A 21,206-nucleotide genomic window follows, 5' to 3' on the forward strand; every position below is an offset into this window, starting at 1 on the left:
CAACATTCACCGGTAACAAGCGTGAAGGCCGTTCGAAATCGCGCCTATCAGATTCATATTTTCACACAACCCTCCAGACTCCCAGTATAACTTCCCTGAAATAAAATTTAACCTCGATTCTTTTTCATTTAGGATAACATAATCACGCCTGTCCATTTTTCACAAGATATATTATCATAATCATGATATCATAACTTCATTGTCATACCCACCCACTCCATATTTGCTCGACACTGAGGACTCGTCTAAAGTTCGGCTAATTTTCGCTTAAACAGTCTCCTTTCTTAACTCCACCTTCCATTAACAATAGCGGACTGGAATAACCTAACTAGCAGTATTGTGACCTTGACAGATCATACCGCATTATTTTCACAGTTAACAGCTTATTTGAAGTTGCACTAATAGTAAACACTTAATTAGTATAAATATTTCATTTCCAATGTATTCCGTCCAAAAACTCAGGTTTTCAATTTGCTTGAGTGCGCATTTTTTTTCTCACTTATGTAAACACACTTTGCAGCATCCCATCTCCCCTTGTGTAATGCCCGCAAGGGACTTCAAGGAGTAATGAATAAATTATGACAATTATCTATCGGGTAGGCCTTAATACACTTCCAACCTGTGTATAAACCAGAGTCCAAACTCCCAGCCCCGGGCTATAAAAATGGGAAATAGTAATCTCAAACGCAGGGTCCTGTGAAGAGAGGGGCTTTGGATAAAACAACATTTTTGCTTTTTACGGCACTCTTGGCATCGGTGTTGTTCTTGGAGCTTCGGGACTATGCATTTCTGACGTTCTTCCACTAAGATATGTGCGAAGATTCCTAAAAAAACTGAGTCCTGCAAAAAGCGCGGCTCCCCCCCCCCCCCCCCCCCCCTTTTACTGTGCCATCCCGTCAGCATAAAAAAACATGGCAGCGCCCGTAGAACAGGGCAGATACTGGTTATACACCAACTCATGTTTACAAACAAACCGGAGCGCCCCTAGCGGACGCCACCGGTGCCGCGCATGCGCGGTGGATGGTGGGCAAGAAGCCCGCCGTCGCCCATAAACAAACCATTGAATTGCGTTGTTGTCGGCGTCGGTGGGAGTCCCCGTGCTCTTTTTCGCGTTGGAATTGTTGATGCTACGTCCTCCTAACAATGTCTGACTACTTGAGCGGCTTCAGCAAAACTAACGAGGCAAAACTTTGCGTGAATAATGTGACGTGCGCCGATTCATTTCACGTGGACGCCGCAGAATGGGCGCTAAAGCCTGACTCCCACGATGAGATTCTGCTCGCTTCTCTCAGACGCGACGTTGCTCGGGCTGCAAAAGCGTGGACCGTAGCTGAGATGGTGGACGTCGATACTGAGAACCGCAAGTAGAATCGGGCATTACAAGTCGGTGATGCCACTAGTAACAATAATGATAAACATCTTCTTGTATCTGTTTACACTTAGCCTACTTACCCCAACCAACCTTCAAAAGTGTTTTGAGGCCTGCACTTAGTTCTTATCGCAATTACCGGGTCAACATTTGGTTTCCGGGCCGCTGTCGTTTGAACGAGCTGACGACAAAAAGCAGCCAAGTTTGAAAGAGCAGACGACAGTTCGAACGCATCCGTAATGGGGTACGGGCAAGAATCAACAAACCACTCGAATGTCACGTTGTCGGCGTCTGTGTGAGTCTGCCTACTCTTTTTCGCGTTTTGTCGATTCTACGTCCTCATCGCAATGTCTTACCACTTTAATCGCTTAAGCGAAATTATCAAGGCTCGTTACGTCGCTAAACTTTCCCTAAATAATTTGACGTGCGGCGATTCATTCGCATGAACGCCGCAGAATGGACGCCAAAACCATGATGAGATTCTTCCAGCTATTTTCGGTAGCGACGTCGCTCGTGTTACAAAAGTGTAGAAGGTAGCTGCGATGATCGACGTCGATACCGAAAATCGGAAGCGGGAACAGACCAAGCGTAACAAGTCGGTGATGACCACCGGTACCAATGATCAGCACCTTGTATCTACTTTTTACACCGAGCCTACTTAAAGGGACCATGAAATGATTTTAAAATCGAGTTTCATCCACCGCACGTCGTAAAAGGTGTGAAAAGAAACACAAAAACACAAAAATAGGGAGCCCAAAAAAATTATTTGCTATAGAACTTTTAAAAGAAAACTGGACTCTTTTGCGCCTTCCTTCCTTCGCCTGTTCACTACGATGCATACGCAGAATCGGTGCACGTCAGCCGAATCCACATCGCCTATTGGGTAAGAGCCTACCTCACCAGCACCGCGATCGTAAACAATAAATAGCCGGCGAATGTTTCCTAAAAGTTTTGTTAAATAATATTCAGATCCACATTTTGTAGCATAATTAGAGATGTGTGGCGAAAATTGCCAAATTTGATAATGCTGAGAGCCAAGCGCCATCTATCGTGTGGTAAACGAAGCAACTACTGCGCGTGCGCAGTAGGGCAGGGCCGCCAGTTACTTGGGTGACGGCGACCGACGAACATTTATTTTCTTTGTTTTCCTTCCTCTCAAAACTCTGACTGACTGAACGTTTATTTTTCTACGTGTTCTTCCCGCGCGTGCCGACTTCAAGCAGCAAGAAAACAGTACTTAAAACAGACCACGACGAACAAGAACGCTGGATTCACCGACTCCGACGAAGCGTATAGGCCTAGCAGGCATTCCGACTCGGCGCTGCGTTGCTTCGTCGCAAGACCGTCTGCCTACGACCGGCTGGCGTGCTAAATGGAATATGCCCGCGCGACCCTTGTGGACCCTTCCCGTATTATAGTTTGATCACTGACCTCAATTCTAGATTAAGAGGTGAGGAGGTCAATCTCTTCCCCTTGTTTTCCGAGGCAGCGTTGACGAACACTCGTCGAAAAGGGACTCTCGTCGATTCTATCTTCTTGTTTTGTGTGATATAGAGCTGAAATAAACGCCGTATGGATTGCCTTCGTAACACGGTATGTACACTTTGTTATTGGTATGCCATTTTTATTCTGACAGACTGCACGTCACTGTCGACCCCGATCCAACCTTTCTTTGCCGAGTGTCGCGTCAGTATCGAGTTGGAATCGTAAAAGAACGGTCCCGAAGCGCTTACCAACAGCGCGAATACAAGACTTCCATCAAGCGCGCGCGTCCGCTCCGAGTGTAAACAGGTATTTACGTGGCTCTTGCTGACACTCGTAGTTCAAACGTATCTTTTTTAACGTCGGCTCGCTCCTGCATCTCTGAGGCCGCGAAAAACGCCATCTACGTCGCTTTGCAAACGACTGACACGGGCCGGCCCTTCTGCCAACAATGACGGGGTGGTGACAAGACTCGCTGCACTTCCCAACAGGCATACCGGCGTATGGGACTAGTCCCATGCTGTCGCTGTAGCGCAACATATCTCATTGAATTTCGCTCAGCTGCGATGCGGCGATGAGAGGCGCCGATACAGAAAATACGTCGGTGACATCAGCGCAGTAAAACCTACCGGCGCACCCCAACTCGTTGCCGCTAACACTCCCATTCTCCTACTGCCGAGAGAACTTCCGGTTCCGGAAACGGTCTACGTCACGGCTTCTTTTGCGGTCAGTTGGAGAGAATGAAAAAGTCGATATTTCAATAATTTTTTGTGTAAAAGTTAATAAACCGAGACGAAAACGGATGCCTGTTCGGCATTCAGTGAACATTGACGGTTAAATGTAAAAGTTATCTGGAAAAAGTAAAAAGGTCATTTCATGGTCCCTTTAAGTCTTTTGAGGTCTGCAATTACTTCTTATTGCAATCACCGGGTCAAAGTTTGGTCCACGGGCCGCTTTTGTTTGAACGAGCAGACGACAAAAAGCAGACGTTTGAAAGAGCAGACGAAAGTTCGAACGATTAGGCGGCCGTATGAATTTAAAGACGCACTGAACCCGTGGGTGGTTCGGACAACTTGGCGGTTTTCTCCCGTTTATGTTGGAACAAAGCTAATACATCTGGCGACCACAAAGTGTTGCCCGCGCACGCAATCGTAGTTCGACAGCGTCTGGTTTGCCCTTTTCACGGCTACTATCCACGTTCTCGGACGAACGGAGGGGGCAAAAACACATGAAAACTGATCTTCAAACCTTTCCAGACTCTCTTGGTACAACCCCCGTCGCAGCATTTGGACGAGAAAGCAGGTTTTTTGTCTCGTTTCTTCCAAGGGAACACAGGAATGCATGTCTGGCACGGCGACTTCTGCCCACCGCCACAGACCGGAAGTGCGTCCGTCGCGCCACCACCGCGGCGTGACGTAGGAGAGTTGAGTTGGTGTATAACCAGACTGGAGGTTTTTGAGTATTTGCCAGATGAAATAAACGCACTATATATGAGGAATGGTCGCTTATAAAATCGTCGGAATTATTTGAAGTCCATGAAGTAGGAACGATGTGTAAAACGTTATGAATGTAGATACGCAGGTTCCAGGACTACTCGATAGATGACGCTACGCACACGAGCACACTCGAACGCAAATGTGTGAACCATTCTTGACCGTAGCGGTAGTGATAGAACGCTAAAGTTTTAGAACATGGTGGGTGCTACAAAGCATAAAAGAAAAATAAATCGAAATTTAGTTATAAGCCAACGTCCTTTGTCAAACCAAAAAAATATATCGTGGGGGCAGGTGACATTAATTTCAGTAAACAATTCATAAAAAAAACGAAGATATTTTTGCCAAAATAGAAAAAGGGTTTCATTTTTTTTTTCTATCAGACCCTCAGTTATCAAGCGTCTTTCAAAACGGGGCGCGCGATTAATGTAAATAAACTGAATACCCTTCTACCTTGAAAAGAAAACAAGAAAGCACTTCGTGACGAAGGACTAATCGTATCTGCACTCCACTTAGATACTGCTTCAGCAATGTTGAAAAATTATTACAGTAATATAGAAGAATTAGTACAGCAATATAGGATCATTAATAGAGCAATATAGGATAACTAGTACAGTATTATCTATAAATAGACTCAACACATACATCCAAAGGCACACACGTCTACATAATCAATATACAGTATAGAGGTTTTTTGCGCGACACAGGAGACAATTACAAGCGAGTAGACACGGACAAGCGCAAACTTTCGACTACTTTATTCGTGCGCAATCGACCACGAACATCCAGAAAGAGCATGCGCAGCGCGCTACACAGACAAAAAAAAAAAAAAAAGATAGTAAAGTCATTTACCAAGACACATTCCATGATAGTCATTATCGAACCAGCAACCCGGATAAAAACTGTACTTCACTTTCAAACAAAGAAACCGAGGTATCACTAACACAGTCATGGTTCTTCTTTATATAAAAAGCTTCCATCAATTCTCTGGCTGTGCTGTCTTTGCTTCTACCCAAGATCCTAATCTCCTGAAACCGCGCATCACACCCACAGTCGGCACAGTGAGTAGGCAAGTGTGCATTGCCTTTATTTCTGATCGACAATTCTACCCGCTTGTAATTCTCCCCTGTGTCGCGCAAAAAACCTCTATACTGCATCATGAACCAACTAGGCCAACAACAAGTTTTAATAATCAAGGTAGTAGAGATCTGGCCCCCTTGTGGATTTCCCATTACCCACAGGCATGTCTGCCGTATATAGAAGCGTTTCGTTATACACACTACATTTCTCTAGCGACAACTAGATGGCCATCCCAATATTTGTCAGGCCTGGAAAAGCAAATTAACGCTCGACAAACCTGTGACACAACATAAACAAAGAATTGTTGATGTTGAGTCATCGTGCAAATTATTTCTGCAGATAACTGACATTCAACTTGCACACGTTACTAAACGTGCTGTAGTATACATGTGAAATTGATTGTTATAAATCGTCGTGCCAGATTTTCTCATAGAAATGCTTTTCCTTAGTGTTCGGGCCTTCATAAACTTGCTTTCGCAAAAAAAGAAAAAAAAAAGAAAGTCAAAACATGGACAAACGATTTTTTAGAGGGCTTTAAAGATGCCGGTACATTAAATTATAAACAATGCTTTCGTTGATACGCCAGACTACACAACGGTATAATAGTACGTTCCTACCATGTAGAAAGCATTATAAATTAAGTTTCACCACTGGTATCTGTTCGATAGCCACGTCATTTCTACACACATGTACAGTCACGTCAGACGCCAAACGTTCATGATGCCTGTATGTCCTACTTTAGAACGTGACATGGGTTCACGTAGAACTCGGCTACTCTGTTTCTGGCGAGGAAAAGGAACAGGCACACGAAAGAAGCGCAACAAACTCATGCGAAACTTTTCTGTTGTCTCTTCTTTGAGAAACTCACAGCTCCAGGTTTATTCAAAAAAGAATTCGTCCCGCTTGAAATTGGGGAATCTATGCGCTTGAACGCACGTAGCGCCAACTCTCCTCTAACAGAAAGGGACAGAAAGATTGAAACGCTTGCGAAACGAGAGGCCGAACTACAATGAAACCCGTCGCGAATTGTCGGATACCGGCATCAAAGGCAAGTAAAAGTAAAAAGAACAGACAAACATTCCGCGCGTTTTACAAAAGGCCGGTTCGTTCCGACTGTACCCGTAACTTGTGATCGCACCTGCTCACGCTTTACCGGCTCTATTTGATGCATCTCGTCTTTCGTAAGACGCGAATCTTTGTACAAATTCGAACCGTCCCCATAGAGAACGAAAACTACAGGTGCTTAGATTTGAGAGCGTGAATCAATTTGATGACGCATTTCGCAAGTTCCGCGAAACTCTACGAGCTGAACATGTTGGGTGTGCAAACAAGTGCAGATGAGAATAAGAAGCAACGGCGCGCTCTGAGCCGGAAACGTTGAACGAAGTTTTGGGTGTCGGCGACATGGGCTGCATTCAAGCAATTCCGCCAGTACTCGTGTCGTTTTTTATCTTCATGTACCGGTTGGAAACTCCGTATGCAGAAGGTACCAGCTCGAATGATTCGACGGTGCCGGATTCATGGCCCTGCCCGAACGCCCCATTGAAAGTCAACAACTTCGACGAGACGGCAGCAGGCTCTAACGAAACGAGCTGCGAATCGGCAACGCCGAACTGCGATTGCACTACGGGAGATGTGGATGCAGCTAGCGTGAGTATTATGGGACTACATGCACTTCATCAAACTTTTTCGGCAGCAACCGTGTCGCACGAGTAACTCAAGCCGTTAGAACTCCATTTGAACATTCGAGATAACTAACACGATTATGTGGGAGGTCGAAACCCGGTAACGCGATTGTGTGTGTGTGCTTGTGTACGTGCGTGTGTGGAAAGGGGGGTATTGGCATATCTCTTAACATAAAAGATGAATAGATTAGGATTGGCCATTATTTCGTAGAGAGATACGATTGCATTGCACATATCAAGTCCACCCGACAACCCAAATTGTCTAGCATTCTTATTATATTTTTAAGCTGATGTAAATTAAAAGGTACTATAATTAAGGGGATTCCTTCTAGAAAGGTATATCTAGTACAACTGCGGGACGTATCCCTTGTACGCTTCAAGGACGCACTCCTGGGGTGGTCAACATACTTCCCAGGGACACAATATTACGCCTGAGTCATATTAGACTACCCGGGTTATGCTCTCCTCGTACAAATCGCAAGTTTTCAGAGAAACCCGGGTCAAGACATGGAAGCGAGAAAAATAAGTTGGTAGTTTTGAAGATCAAGATATAAAAGCTAAAAATTCAAAAGTCATATTCTAAACGTAGCCTGACGTCTCGAGCTCCTTTTAATATCTTCGAAAACACTATTTGTACAAGAAAACAAAAAAGGCAAACCAATTAAATATTAGAAAATAAACTGCTCTGTTTATGAAGAACTGAAATGCGAACTAGATTACTCAGTTCGTTTAAAGGCCGACGCACAACCTCGGTTTTCTGCAGGGAAGATAATTCTCTTGGCGATCTCCTCTCCTAAGCTGCAAGCGGCAAGGTAAAACGTGGAGAGAATATAGGAAAGTTGGGGCAAGGTAAAACGCGGAGAGAATATAGGAAAGGAGGAGGAGGGCAAGAGTGGAAAGCGCAAAGTGAACGTCGGCCTTTAAGGCTGAATTAGCTTCCGCTAACCGCAATAAAACCGCGTGGTCAGTGGACGCTTTTGTGTCTGTTCCTCCTTACTCCTTTCAGCGGCTCGAAGAATAGTTTTGGAACGGGAAAAGTGGTGATGGCGGCTCAAGTTTAAGAGATCAGCGAATGCATCGGCGTAGAGATCAAGAAAATCCGAGGTTGTCTGATCAGAGCATGAACGAGCTCGTCACTACGTCTTGGTTTCAGATTTTGCCACAAGCGACGAAACCGCTCGGAACGACGAACTGCCCATCGGCGGTCCCGGTACTCACGATGCGGCACCGAGCGAAACGCAACCCCCAAGTCGAGTCATCGACCCCTACTCCTCCAAAATCCCAGACGACGCGACGACACTTATGGATGGTCCTGAGACGAAGATGCTTTTGGTGTCGACGGCCGTCGATCAGGATCGTTCCGATCCGAATTCCCATGATCGTTTGGAGGCGCCCGACGAATAAAACGGCCTCTTGACGCTGAATTTCGGATGAGGTATCGATTTTCAACTCGCGCGCTCACTGGAGCGCTGTGTTTCCGGGAATATTCAATGCTCTTTCCGGAGTGGATAAGGAAGAAGAAGTACGTTTCTGCTGAGACGTAAAAGACAAAATAAAACTTAAAAAAAACCTTGTATTTTCTTTGTTTTTGTGTTTGTTTTTAATGGCAAGATTAATTGGTAAGCACGTTCTTGGTATAATTAAGTTATAACTTGTATGTTATTTCCGGTTTCCTGTATTTGCATAAAACTCATCTATATGTCTACCTACTAAGATTTAACGAGTTGGCGCGAAACATGAGGCATCGCGGCCTTATTTGCATGTAACTACACTTTGGATGAATTTAGAAACGGTATGAGGGTATGAATGTAGAACTCTTTTATATCTGCTGCACTTTCGCCTATATTCGAGCCCTACGGTGACGCGAGTTTTTCCCCAATGTAAGTCGAAATACGGTCTTAATTGGTGACTTAAATACTCCCTCCCTCCCCCCCCCCCCCCCCCCCCCCGAGATAAATAAATAAAAAATTAATAGAAAACAAAAAATGTGAGATAAAATAAAAATGACATATTGAGGCGTCCTCATTGGTTACATTTTATGCACTTCCGGAACGGAAGATAGTCTATACACCTTTCTAACGCTTATCATGCTGGCGAAAAATGATGAGCCGCAGAGCTGTGAGCGCATGCGCGAGGTCTCGTCTTATGCAGAAGAGCATTACTGCGCGTGCTGAGAACGCGTTCCAAACAACGACGGCAGCAAGCAGAAGCAATACCAGCTACAGCGTGTAAGCTAACGCTTTTAACTTTAGACGGCCCGCAAACATCGGTTCCTCAACGTATCACACTTTAATTTACTACAGAGGTGCTAGCAGGTATTCGAAGTTCATGCTACTGCGCATCGAGGGAGCGCCGGCCTATTCGGATTATGGTAGCAAACGATCCCGCAAAAGAACCCGAATCGACCGGCGCTCCCTCGACGCGGCGAAGGCCATCTGTCGGCAGCACTTTTCCCTACGCGTGCATCGTCTGCGAAGTGGCGGCGTAGATTGCCCAGGGCAGGTTTCGTTTGCTTTCTTCTAAACGAGGTAAGTTCATTCCTTGCTTTTTTTCGCTGTAATCTTTCACCACCCGCTTGCACTTCTCTAGTAAATTACAGCGCGATACGTAGATAAACTGATTTTTGCGGGCCGTATAAAGTGCCTTAGAAAAGCGTCAGTTTACATGCTGTAGAATAATCTAAAACCGCGCAGCAGCAATTCGACGTCATCACAGTGAGATGGAGCGCAGTCACGTGATTGGACACGAGTGCCGCGTCAGCGTTCGGTTGGGTCTTGTGTCCAATCAACGCGTCGAAGGACTGCCGGGGTCGGGATCGGGCGGCACCGTCTGGAATAATCAAGGCCTCCTAACGAACGTCCCACTCTCCCTCCATGAAACGTCACCACAGTCGGATGGTGCCAACTCAGCAAAGGAATCCGAGCGCGATGCCGAGCACTGTCGTAGGCAGAGCCGAACGTAGTACCGAGACACAGCCGAGGCACGCGGGGCATACGAGGCCCAGTCTTGTCTCCTTCTCACAGTGGTGACGTCAAGATTTGAGTGCACGAGCTTTGATTATTCTACAGGGTGTTTCAAATAGCGGCCAGGCTCTTTAAATTGACAACAAAAATCGGTCTCTTAACCTATTGAGCTACAATTTGGTGCAGCGTTGTCCTCGGGTTGTGAATTTTTTTCTATAAAATTTGCGAAGAGCGAACTTATCTGAGGAGGAAGTAAAAAAGAAAAAGGCTTAACTCCTATGGAAACGCAGCGAAGCCACCGGTCTTCAGACAATAGGGCGCCCTATTGTTTTTAACACCGGTGGCTTCGCGGGGTTTCCACATGGGTTAAGCCTTTTTCTTTTCTTATTTTGCTTTTTCCTCAGGTTAGTTCGCTCTTTGCAAATTTTATAGAAAAAATGCAGCACCTGAGGGCAACGCTGCACAAAATCGTAGCGCGATAGGTTAAGAAACCGATTTTCGCGGTCGATTTAAAGAGCCTGGCCGCTATTTGAAACACCCTGTACGTGGCGTTGTAAAAACGATATTATTGGAATGGTTCATGGGAGCACCCGACATGTACACGTTTACTGGATAGAAAAAATTTGACTAAATACCGTTACTTGTTAGTCGATCAAAAAGTAATCACTAAATACCTTCCTCGTTTTAAAACAACAAAAAAAAAACGCTGTAGTTTAGCTTAAAACTAAACTGTTAATTTCTCGGTACTCTAAATGAGGCGGTTTCTGAAGTAGTTGCGACCTTACGATTATTCTGTGTCCTTAATAATGCCTAGATCCTTAATGCACTAATGGGCATCATTTGTTTTGTTGTTTTTGCTACGGTGTTTTTTTCTTGTGTTTTTTTTACGTGAAAGTTACATTGGCGAGCATGGGGCGAAAACTAAATAATAGGGCAACTCGTGTTGTACACGTTCGTCTGTAGAAGTAGCTATAGATGCCGTCACTGATTAAATAATCGAAACTTCACGCAAATACGTTGCTCGTTCCTTTTCTGGGAAAACCAGCTAAATATCTACTTTTATTACCAAAAAAAGTAACTAAATCGAAGTAACTTGTCGTTAAGCACAAATTTGAGGAGGACCCACCTTTCAAGCAGATCTTTTCGAGGTAGTAGACGCCGTTCACGGGAGACAGCATGCGCTCGTGGGTGACCATGCCCGAAGCTACCGCGTCGCCCATCAGCTGGCAGTACGTGCTCGTGGCGTTCTTCACAAACGTGAGCGACTTGCAGTGGGGCTCGGCACGGCACGATTCGGCGCAGTTCGTCAGGTTAACACCGTACACGCCGGAGAAGACCTTGGAATCCAGGCGAGCGTTGGTCGCCAACATGAACACCTCCTTGCCTTCCGTGCATGGGACGACCTCCTCTTCTGCGAAGTTGAAAACAAAGAGAAGGACGTGTTTGGTTAGGACACAACATAATCTCGCCACAGCTGTGGACGGTGAAGTGTCGTTTCAACGTTACCGCAACATCGATGAATGAATTTGAATAAACGCTTAGGGACGGAAAGTTACGCACAAGGCCCTCTTGACTTGAGTCATCTGGGTCAGCGTCGTGGCAACATCGATGAAAAATTGTGTGAGCAACTATTCCACATTATCGTGGCGCTGTGCGGACAGGCTAAGAAAAAACAAAGTACTTGCTTCTTATTTTCGTGGTTTTTGCTTTGCGATTCGTTCCGCGGCGTCCTTACCAGCCAATGGCGGACCCTCGTCGCCTGTGCAGCGATATGTGGAGAGCAAGTCGTCTGCTTCTTGCGCTGGAGTTGCGATGACGTCAGAACGATGAGGAGTTTTGATTGGCTTCGATTGAAAGGATAGTGGGTAGACCTCAATGCTGGCTGCCTTAAGGTCTACCCATTCGTATTTATTTATGGTTTTTGAACAGCCAACAAGAGCTCGGCTTTCTGACATCATCGCAACCCCTTTGTAAGAAGCAGACAACCTTGCGCTCCGCATTGAGATGCTCGGGCCCCGCCACGCCAGGCGCTTCTTAAGTTGTCGCTGACTCGAGTAGGCCTACTGCACTGGCACAATTTTTATATTCACACTGGAAGAACCAGCTCAGAAAAGATTTATATCTTCTGAAAAAAAGAAAAAACAGTTCTTCTATTCGGACAGAACAACCTCCCAAGATTTCTTCAACTACAATTGCCTCATTCTATCTGTCCGCGATAATGAGCTGTAGATATACAGGGCTTAGTTATCCAGAAAGTAACGGTATTCAAGGAACGCCGTTACTTGCGCTGCGTTTCGTCAACGCTTCCATGGCACCAATGGCGTAACGCGATGTTCATGAGAGCCAAAAAGAAGCCAACCCGCTTTTTAACACGTAGCGCTAAGGAGCTCGTGGCGAAGAAAAGCCGGCGTCGGTGGCGTCGCGACGGAAAGCTTCTGATTGGTGGATAGGGTCATGACGTCAAAGCCACATGACCTCGCGCGGGAATGTCAAGCAACCCACAACGCTCAAGTGAACGTCACGTGCAGAATGAAAGTGATTAAAAACATGACATGTAATGCGAATTCACTTTATCAAGTTATTTTAGGCGAGACTCGAACCCTTCGGTTGCGAGCCAGGCACGCTACACACTAGACCATGTCCGCCGCCCTTTCTGCTCACTGGCAGGAAGAGCATGAGAAGTGAATGAGAGGGCGATGCCAACGGGGCCCGGTATCGCTATCGCGTCTCACTCTTTAAATGCAAATTTTAGAGCCGTGTATAGAGAGAGTTTGGTCAATGAGAGGTGCGGGCAAAGCCAGGGCGTCCACCAGACTCGGAAAAAGGGCCTTGCATACTCTTTTGAGCAACCAGAAGTCGAAAGGAATTCCATAGCGGTGGTAGCAAGAACCAGTTCTGTTCCAAAGTATATGTTCCTATATGGTTTTAATAAGCGCGTCAGACTGAAGCATAGTAACTCTTTGTGGTTGAAACTAGGGTGCACGTGATGTTTCGATCATGATCATGCAGAAAGATGTAAGAAACGAATGCGCCGCTCAACTCTGTTTTGCTCGGACAGCGTGTGACCGCTCGGACGGCAGATTCCGGGCACTCGGCTCTTGGCATAAGGATTATGTCGATCGTTCTGCTAGTTGCACTCTTCCATTGTTATATATGGCACACGTGATTGAAACATCACGTGTGGCATATTTTCAGTCACCGAGAGTTTCTTCGACGCACTTATCAGGTTTGCTTCTCGTGACCACCGCCAGGGTATTATTTCCGGCTTCTCGTTGGCCATATTCGAATTTCTGAAAACACCCTGGAACATGCCCAGCCCGCTTTCGGCCAATGGTGCCTCATCATTTGTCTCCTATACTTCCCAACGGATGGCCAGACTCTCTATATTTACGGCTCTGGCAAAGCTTAAGCGTCCTCCTAGTTTTCCCACATAAGGCGTGGGCACTGCACGCGCACAGAGACCAGATTCGCATGAGGTGAAGTATCTACGCATGCGCCGTGATGACAGCCGCGCTACCGTAGCCGCGTGGCGTTAGACAGTTGAGCTGGTTATAACGCCGGCATGTAAAGTCTTGAAGGGGTACTCCGACGTTTTCTTCGTGGTCCTCGATTTGCCTGAACATTTACTAAACACACCAACGGACATTGATAAACTAGCAACCAAATATTAGGCCTAAATAGTTTATTTTTCGCGGGGTTATTGAATTTACCATTTTGGTCCTCACCGTGTTTTTTTTAAAAAACTGAAAGTCTCTACTAGCTGGCAACAATGAAAAATTGACGCCAGAGACAGCCAAGGAGTTCTCTCCTTGGAATGTATAGACTTCGTTCCCAACTGATTACAAGCCGTTTAATGGTGTGAAATGGAGGCTTTGGAAGCTTGCTTTATAGCACCCGCGCAGCAGAACAAAATAAGTGACCGGCATATAATTCATTTTTTAGACTGCCTTCTTGACCTGCGAGTAAGCATGCCATTGACGTCACGGCACTAAAAAGTGGGACTATATTTAAATGTTGGTTTCGGCATCGTTTTCATTTGCTGATTTCACAATAACTGTTCTGAATTTCAAGAGACTAAATAGCATACTGAAAAGGGTAAAGATTGTGGATTCAGTACTCGACCAGACGAAATCGGGTGCATAAACAAGGATTAACACGGACTGAACAGAAAAACACGGGTCTACCCATCGAGACACATGAGGAGAAAAGATTCGGTTGCACCAGACACACAACCCGAGAACAAAACAGATGGCGAACAACGACACCAGACCAGACAGGAAGCAAATACAAACGCTAGGAGAAGCGCCGAAACCTTAGCACAAGGGCCGAGCATCAAAATGGCAAGTCGGGCACGGGCACTGATAGGGGCAGACAAGCTTACACTGCGCCAAGCCTAAAAACTACAAACAAAAGTCTGCCGCCTACGAAACACGCGAAGTGCATTGGCTTTTGGTCGTTTTGAGACTGCAGTCGAGAACACTTAGTTGGAAGGCAATACGCTGCGCTAATGTGTTCCAACGCGCCAACGGAGGAGCCGTGAAAAGGACAAATGTCGTCACCAAGGCACTCATACCTTTTTTTTTTTTTACATTGCCTTGCTTATACGAGGTCAAACAAAACAAAACATGACCGAAAGTGTCCCTCGACGGCACAAATATGTCGTGCCATGTTTGCAGAGTACCGTCCATCCCAAGACCGCTGTGTCCTTGCCTTAAGCGTACATTGTTCCTAAAGAACCCCTAAAAAGAAAAAAAAAAGTTTTTTTTTCAGGTTAATTGAGGCACGCGTGTTAAAAATTAATCTTACGCGAAAATAAAAATTAGAGCAATGTTGACTGCGCGAGACGGGATTTAGTCGGTAGTCTCCTCTTTTCCACTTGTTTTCTCTCTCGGCATTTCGGGCGCGTGGAGGAGGGGTGGTCCGGCTTGGCCATCACATTGATGTGGAAAGAGTGAATGTCCTTTCCGTGACATCATGGAGTTTGCCCGCAGAATTTAAAATAAATCTCGGACCGTCAATATTGCTCTAAATTTTTGTTTTCGCGTAAAATTAATTTTTTTGACACGAGTGTCCCAAGCAGACTGTAAAAGAAAAAAAATATAGGCTCATAGTCTAAGAACTGATTTTTCACTTCGTTTTAAATTTGTGTTTTTTTATGAGCGGACATGTCTGCCTCTTTGATTTGATGTCATCATATGATGATTACCTTATTTAATCAACTAAGACAGTCATGACGACCTAAACATCGGCGCTAGCGGAACAGAAAAAAAGCCCCTATACTTCATCTCACCTTAGCACGGACTAACTGCGAAAGCTGTACAAGCGCGAGCGGCTATAGCTTCGACTGCCTTGACTGGAACACTCGCTGCACGAGCGCTCGTGCAGTCGCCGAGGCTTCATCCAAAGCAACTAGCTCGGGCTTTTGGCACGCGCGGTTAACAATAGTCCATGCTAAGGTGAGACGAAGTATAGAGGTCTTTAGACACAGACATGATCTCGTGCTTAGCGGCACTGATGGCAGAAGGTATACAGCACATCGCTCATTCAACATGTATCTATAAAGCTACAGTCAGACTGGTCATCATCATACAAAAGACAGGTTATTCGCTGTAGATATGATATGACAGAATTATCTGCGAACACGTCTCAAGCATATGTTCGAAGCATGTTTGGTTCACACATATGTATGTTTGTAACATGTCTGGAGACAGTTTTCTTGTGACTTCATGACAGGACCGCCATACCAGGACGAACCACGTCTCAGACAGTGTCTGCTTTTTGTATGATATATATTAGTAGTGTAAACCGCTGCTTTAGGACTATCCTAGCAACCTAAGACACGCTGATAGCGGAGTAAAGAGCCCCTATAGATGTATCCAGAAACGGATAGGATTCTGTGGTTAGCAGCATATGGAAGCGGAAAGAAGAGGACACCACGCATTCCTAAATGCATGTAAGACATTTCTTATCCTCCCTATATTGGACGCCTTCCTCTTTGCGTTATGCTAGACAAACGCAGGCGGCCAGGAACACGTTGAAAATCGGAAGCACCGTGGTCGGACATAAAGAGAGAGAAAAAAAAAATAAAGGCCGACTAATCAATGAAGATGTTAAAACCGACAACTTCATCCATCAGGAGCAGGCGGCCTCTAGGAAATTTAGTGTGCCGAAAGAAGACGAAGAAAAAAAAAACACCGAAACGAAAGTTCGTGATAAAGAAGCGAGTGGTCTTCGGAAGCTCTCAAAAGGCCTGCGGGCTCGTTACGGATGAGTCGCGTTCTTATTTCTGCCTCGCGCCATCATCGGGTTCGTTCTAACAAGCTCTCCCACTTGTCAGGGCACCCTCCTTCCTTATACCCGCTTGCCCTTATGGAACTTTTTTTCGTCTCTCGCGCTCTTCTTGTTTTTGTCTTCATCCGCCCCTTAACTCCATTGTTAGCGCTTCTTACAAAGGAACAACAGGGCTTGACAAACAGAAGCGGCACAAGGGCAACTGGTTGCGGGGTCCCTGGAGAAGACACCGCAATTTAGGATTTAGGAACAGGGTTGGGAACCTTCCTTTTTTTTTCGTTTTTGGTTGTCTCGAGCGTTGCAGTGGTGGTGATCCTTTCCGCAAATGAACTGGCATGGCCTTTCGCCGGGAATTACGAGGATTGCCCCCCTTCCCCGTCCGCTCGTCGATTCTGTTTATCAGGTCGTAACACTCCTAAGCCGGCGTTTCGTTTTAGCTGCAGCTCTTTCTTAATCCCCGCGTCTGCCCGCCGTTCATTACTCTTGTACGCGTTCTTTTTTTGCGCTTTTGTTTTGTTCAGACATGCGCAAGGATGAAACGTAACTGGTTGGGAAGAGCTTAGAGGAAAGATTGAGTGTGTACCGCTTGGGAGTGCACCACATATCTGAAATGACGGAACTTCGGGGGTACATAAAGAAGGTTCAAGTCCGAGGGCGGCGGGCCATAGATCCATGACGTGTACACACGTGCGTCATCAAGTAAGGTTCGTGTATATACGTCACAACAAATAAAGGTTTCATAGTAAGTTGTATAGCGGTTCCCCAAGAGTCAGTCCGCATTGAAATAAGAGGTGAGGTTCCTGCTCTGCGGAAGGGCAATTAAGCGAATGCAGCCCAACGGCTAACCTGTAGTCTTTACCATGAATAAAAAAAATATATATCTCCCGATTTAGGCATTCCATGAAGCACAATTACTTTAAGACGGCACGAGATGGCGCTTTGGACGAGCAGCACTTTCTCTCTGAACCATATGCAAGGTGACAAATAAGGAAATTATAAATATCTACAAAAAAAAAATGAAAAACGTTTACAACTCCTTACAATGCCGAATTAGAGCGCAGCTCTTGGAGGGGGGAGGGGAAGATACGAAGAGGAGGGTATGTCCCTCTTCCTCCGTCTCTCCTCCTATCCTTCTCCTTCTCCTCTCATTCTCCTCCCCTTCTCCCCCTCCCTCTCCCCCCTCGTGATGTCACTCATGTGTTCGTGACCTCACTCGTGGCCCTAGCGACCCTCCTGACGGTCACTCGTGAAGGTCTGACCTTCACGATAAAGGTCGCGCGAAGGTCGTGAGCTCTACAAGTGAAAGTCACGTGAAGGGTCACCTTCACGTGACCGTCACTGCGAGGGGTGTGACCTTCGTCGGGACCTTCACGAGTGACCTTCGTGACGTCACTTCTGACCCGTGTGACGTCACTCATGACCCTCGTGACGTCATGTGTGACGTCATTATGGGAAACAACCCATAATGCAACGCGCGGGACCCTGATGACGTCGCGTATGACGTCATTATGGGAAAGGTCCTATAATGCAAAGCGCAGTTACGCCGACAGCGACGTCGACGGCGACACCGACGCCGCTCAAGCCGGAAGCGGGCGCCCAAGAGCTGCGCTCTAAAATTGCTTTTTATCTTCATATATACATCTCTTTTTCGGGTGCCCTGCATAATTTTCTCTGAAATGCCACTACACGTACAATCGTATTGTGCAATGCCCCTGCGCCTATATACTAGACTATTTTACTACTACGCATTCCTCTCCTCCTACGCAGCCCCCAGTCCGCAGTGGAGAGGGGGGAGGGGTTAATGCACTGCTTTCCTCCGCGCGGGACGCTACGCCATTGGTCGCGCGCGCTGTGACATCAAAGCAACAGCTGCCCGCCGTTACTGACACTCTCTTCGAATCCCTTAGGGAAATCTCATACCTGGGGCCAGGGATGGGCAGTATTTCAAATACAAGTATTTGAAATACGTATTTCAAATACTTTGTGTATTTTGAATTTGTATTTAATTACAAATTGTGTAATGTATTTGGCGTGTGTATTTAAATACTAAAACGTGGGTATTTCAAATACAATTGTAATTAAATACAATTTTGTGGGCGAAAATACATCCCTCAAATTTATTGTCACTGTCCAGAGCAGGAAGAAAACTACGTTCTGATCCGAATGCTGTGTCTCTCAATCAAGCACAAGCGTTTAGTGACTTCGTGATTACGGTACTAGTCCAGGGCAAGAATAGTGACGAAATCGACGTTCACAGGCAGACTGGTTAAATAAGTGCCTGTGACAACTTGTGATGCTTTCCAAGCTGATTTCCATCCATATTTTTGCCTGAAACATTCTAAATGCGCGGGTCGTTCAGATTTTCGTAACTGGTGCGAGTTGCAACAATAAAAAACTTTCTAGCTAGTGCTGCGCGTCTTGGTCGTCTCGGTTCTTTCTTGGTCTATACCGAAATGTAATCGACAAAAAAAAAACTGCTTGAAGCTCTGTACTTTTTTCATTTACTACGTCCAAGCTGATTACATTTTTTGTGATTATATTTCTATTACGTTACTAGAGCCTCGCACACCAACTCCCGAGTGTGCGATGCAAAATTAAAATGAGATACCCAAAAACCTGTTGCACACGCCCTGAAGTCGCTGACGCAAATTTTGAGGAATGTATTTGGAAAAGTATTTGGAAGAGACCAAACGCATCTGGTTGTATTTGTATCTTGTACTTAAATGCTTTTTTGGATATGTAATTAGATTTGTAATGAAATACATTTTTGACGAAGTATTTTGTATTTGTATTTCGATACATATTTGCATGTAATTTGCCCATCCCTGCCTGGGGCATATCTGGTCATATCATACATAATATGTTTATATACCGCCTATATACAGCTTATATGGAGTATATACAGCCGTATCTGGTGTATATACAGCCCTATCTGGCGTATATACAGCCTTATCTGGTGTATATACAGCCTTATCTGGCGAATATAAAGCCTTATCTGAAATATATAGAGCCTAATCTGGCTTATCTGGACTATATACAGCCTTATTTGAGGTATATGCTTCGTTATCTGGCGTATACACAGCTTTATCTGGCGGCCAGTTTTCAATAAATAAGAAAGTTTTCAAAAAGTTAAAAAAAAGTGCTTTGTTAGCAAACTGTGGATGACTCATTGTTCGCGAGCTAAATATTAGCACAAATAATCCCAAACTTTAGCTTTGGCAAGCTTAAGTTTGGGATTATTTGTGCTAATTTTCACGAGGATTTCAATGTAGCGTAATTATTTCGAATTGTTAACATTACGCCCGTTTAGACAATTTGCTAAATCCTCCAAGTGCCTCGGCCCGTACTCGAGGAATCATGGGGACGGTGTTCCTTCATTTGCCTAGTGATCGGAAATTTCGACCAATTTACGGTTACACAGTTTTGAGTGAAATTCGGAGTCACCCTGAACAAGTGCCGTATAGAACCGAAATGCCTGTCATATCACTTTTAATCTTTCTCGCCAATGTCAGTGCTGTGCATTCTGTCCAACCTTCAACCTGGATGAGCTGCAGACGTATCTCTTACATTATTATCATTCTCGTACAGCTTCAAAGACGCTGACCTTGCGTTAGAAACTCTAACAATGCTATAAACAGCTCCGCTGTATCCGAGCTAAATCCCGGATTCGGTTGTTGTGATTTCTCGGCTTTTAAGTAATTCCTGCTAAAACAACAACCACGAGAATGATAATATTGTAAGAGATTTCTGCGGCTCAGGCCAGGTTGAAAGGTGGATCGCATGCACAGTATCATAAACGCTGCCTTTGATGAGAACATTTAAAAGTGATATGACAGGTCTTTGAGACCTTTGGGACACTTGTTCAGGGTGACTAGGTATTACACTCGAAATTGTGTAACCATGGAATTGGTCAAATTAGCGATCACTAGGGAGCAAGGATCACCGTTCCCATAATTCCTTGAGTGCGGGCCGGGGCGCTTGGGAGAATTGTAGACAATAAAAAGATATAAAGTGCTGATTTCAGGCTGACCAGATCTCGAATTTCCATACTTAGCCAGATCTCGTATTTCCATACCTAGCCAGGAATATTAGACTATATCTGGCAGATATACCATATCAGGTTATATGTGGCCACTTTTTTTATGGCCATGTCTGAAATATTCATATATGGTCAGATATAAATGTTTCTAAGGGGTGGCTTTTTTTTCGGTGTGGCTTGTACACTCTCTCAGGAGTTGTTTAAAACAAAGATTTGCTTTCCTTTCGCTAATGCTTGTGAAAGGAAATCAAATCTGAAAGCCACGCGTTCGCGCTTGTGCTTCTGACTCTGCTAACTCGATGAGATGGATGTGACCAACACGAGCAAGCGAGGTCCGTGCAGGGTTCTCATATAACGTCGTCAGTTTAAAAGCGACGAATACTGAACACTACTCAATTAAAGCTCCAGTGATAACGATCCTAATAAATTCTACCTATAATCATTATACTTAGCTACCGGGAAAAGAGGTCTCCGGCGCGGTAGGAAGTTTCACATATTTCAATGTCATTGGTCTCGCTTTTTTCGGCGACATTTACATCTCATTACAAGCACTTCTGAAAGCTAAATTAGTAAGATATCTAAAATAGTCGTCCGTCCAATGTGAATTCCTCAATATTCAAACGCACCGTTGTACAAAATTTACATATTTCATGGGCGCGTTCTCGCTTCAATCTCGCTTTTGCGCCTTTGGGCCATGCCCGAAAACATGTTAGATTGCTGAATGGGAACCAGTCTTGTCATCTGCGATGCCGAGCAGACCGGAATAATCATTTTCGAGACTCTGGGGACTGACTAACATCAAAG

At 45.2% G+C, this 21,206-nt stretch overlaps 1 protein-coding gene across 1 annotated transcript in view; it reads right to left on the reverse strand.

Moving 5' to 3' along the window:
* Positions 1-21,206, reverse strand: part of LOC8025447 — a 140,071-nt gene that overhangs the window by 91,467 nt on the left and 27,398 nt on the right. The window contains exon 3 of the mRNA XM_042289275.1: positions 11,199-11,483. Within this exon, the coding sequence (XP_042145209.1) occupies positions 11,199-11,483 (285 nt within the window). The remainder of the gene's footprint in view (positions 1-11,198; positions 11,484-21,206) is intronic.

Source organism: Ixodes scapularis, unplaced genomic scaffold, assembly GCF_016920785.2.
Source record: "Ixodes scapularis isolate PalLabHiFi unplaced genomic scaffold, ASM1692078v2 PGA_scaffold12__126_contigs__length_90152505, whole genome shotgun sequence".
NCBI lineage: Eukaryota > Metazoa > Arthropoda > Arachnida > Ixodida > Ixodidae > Ixodes > Ixodes scapularis.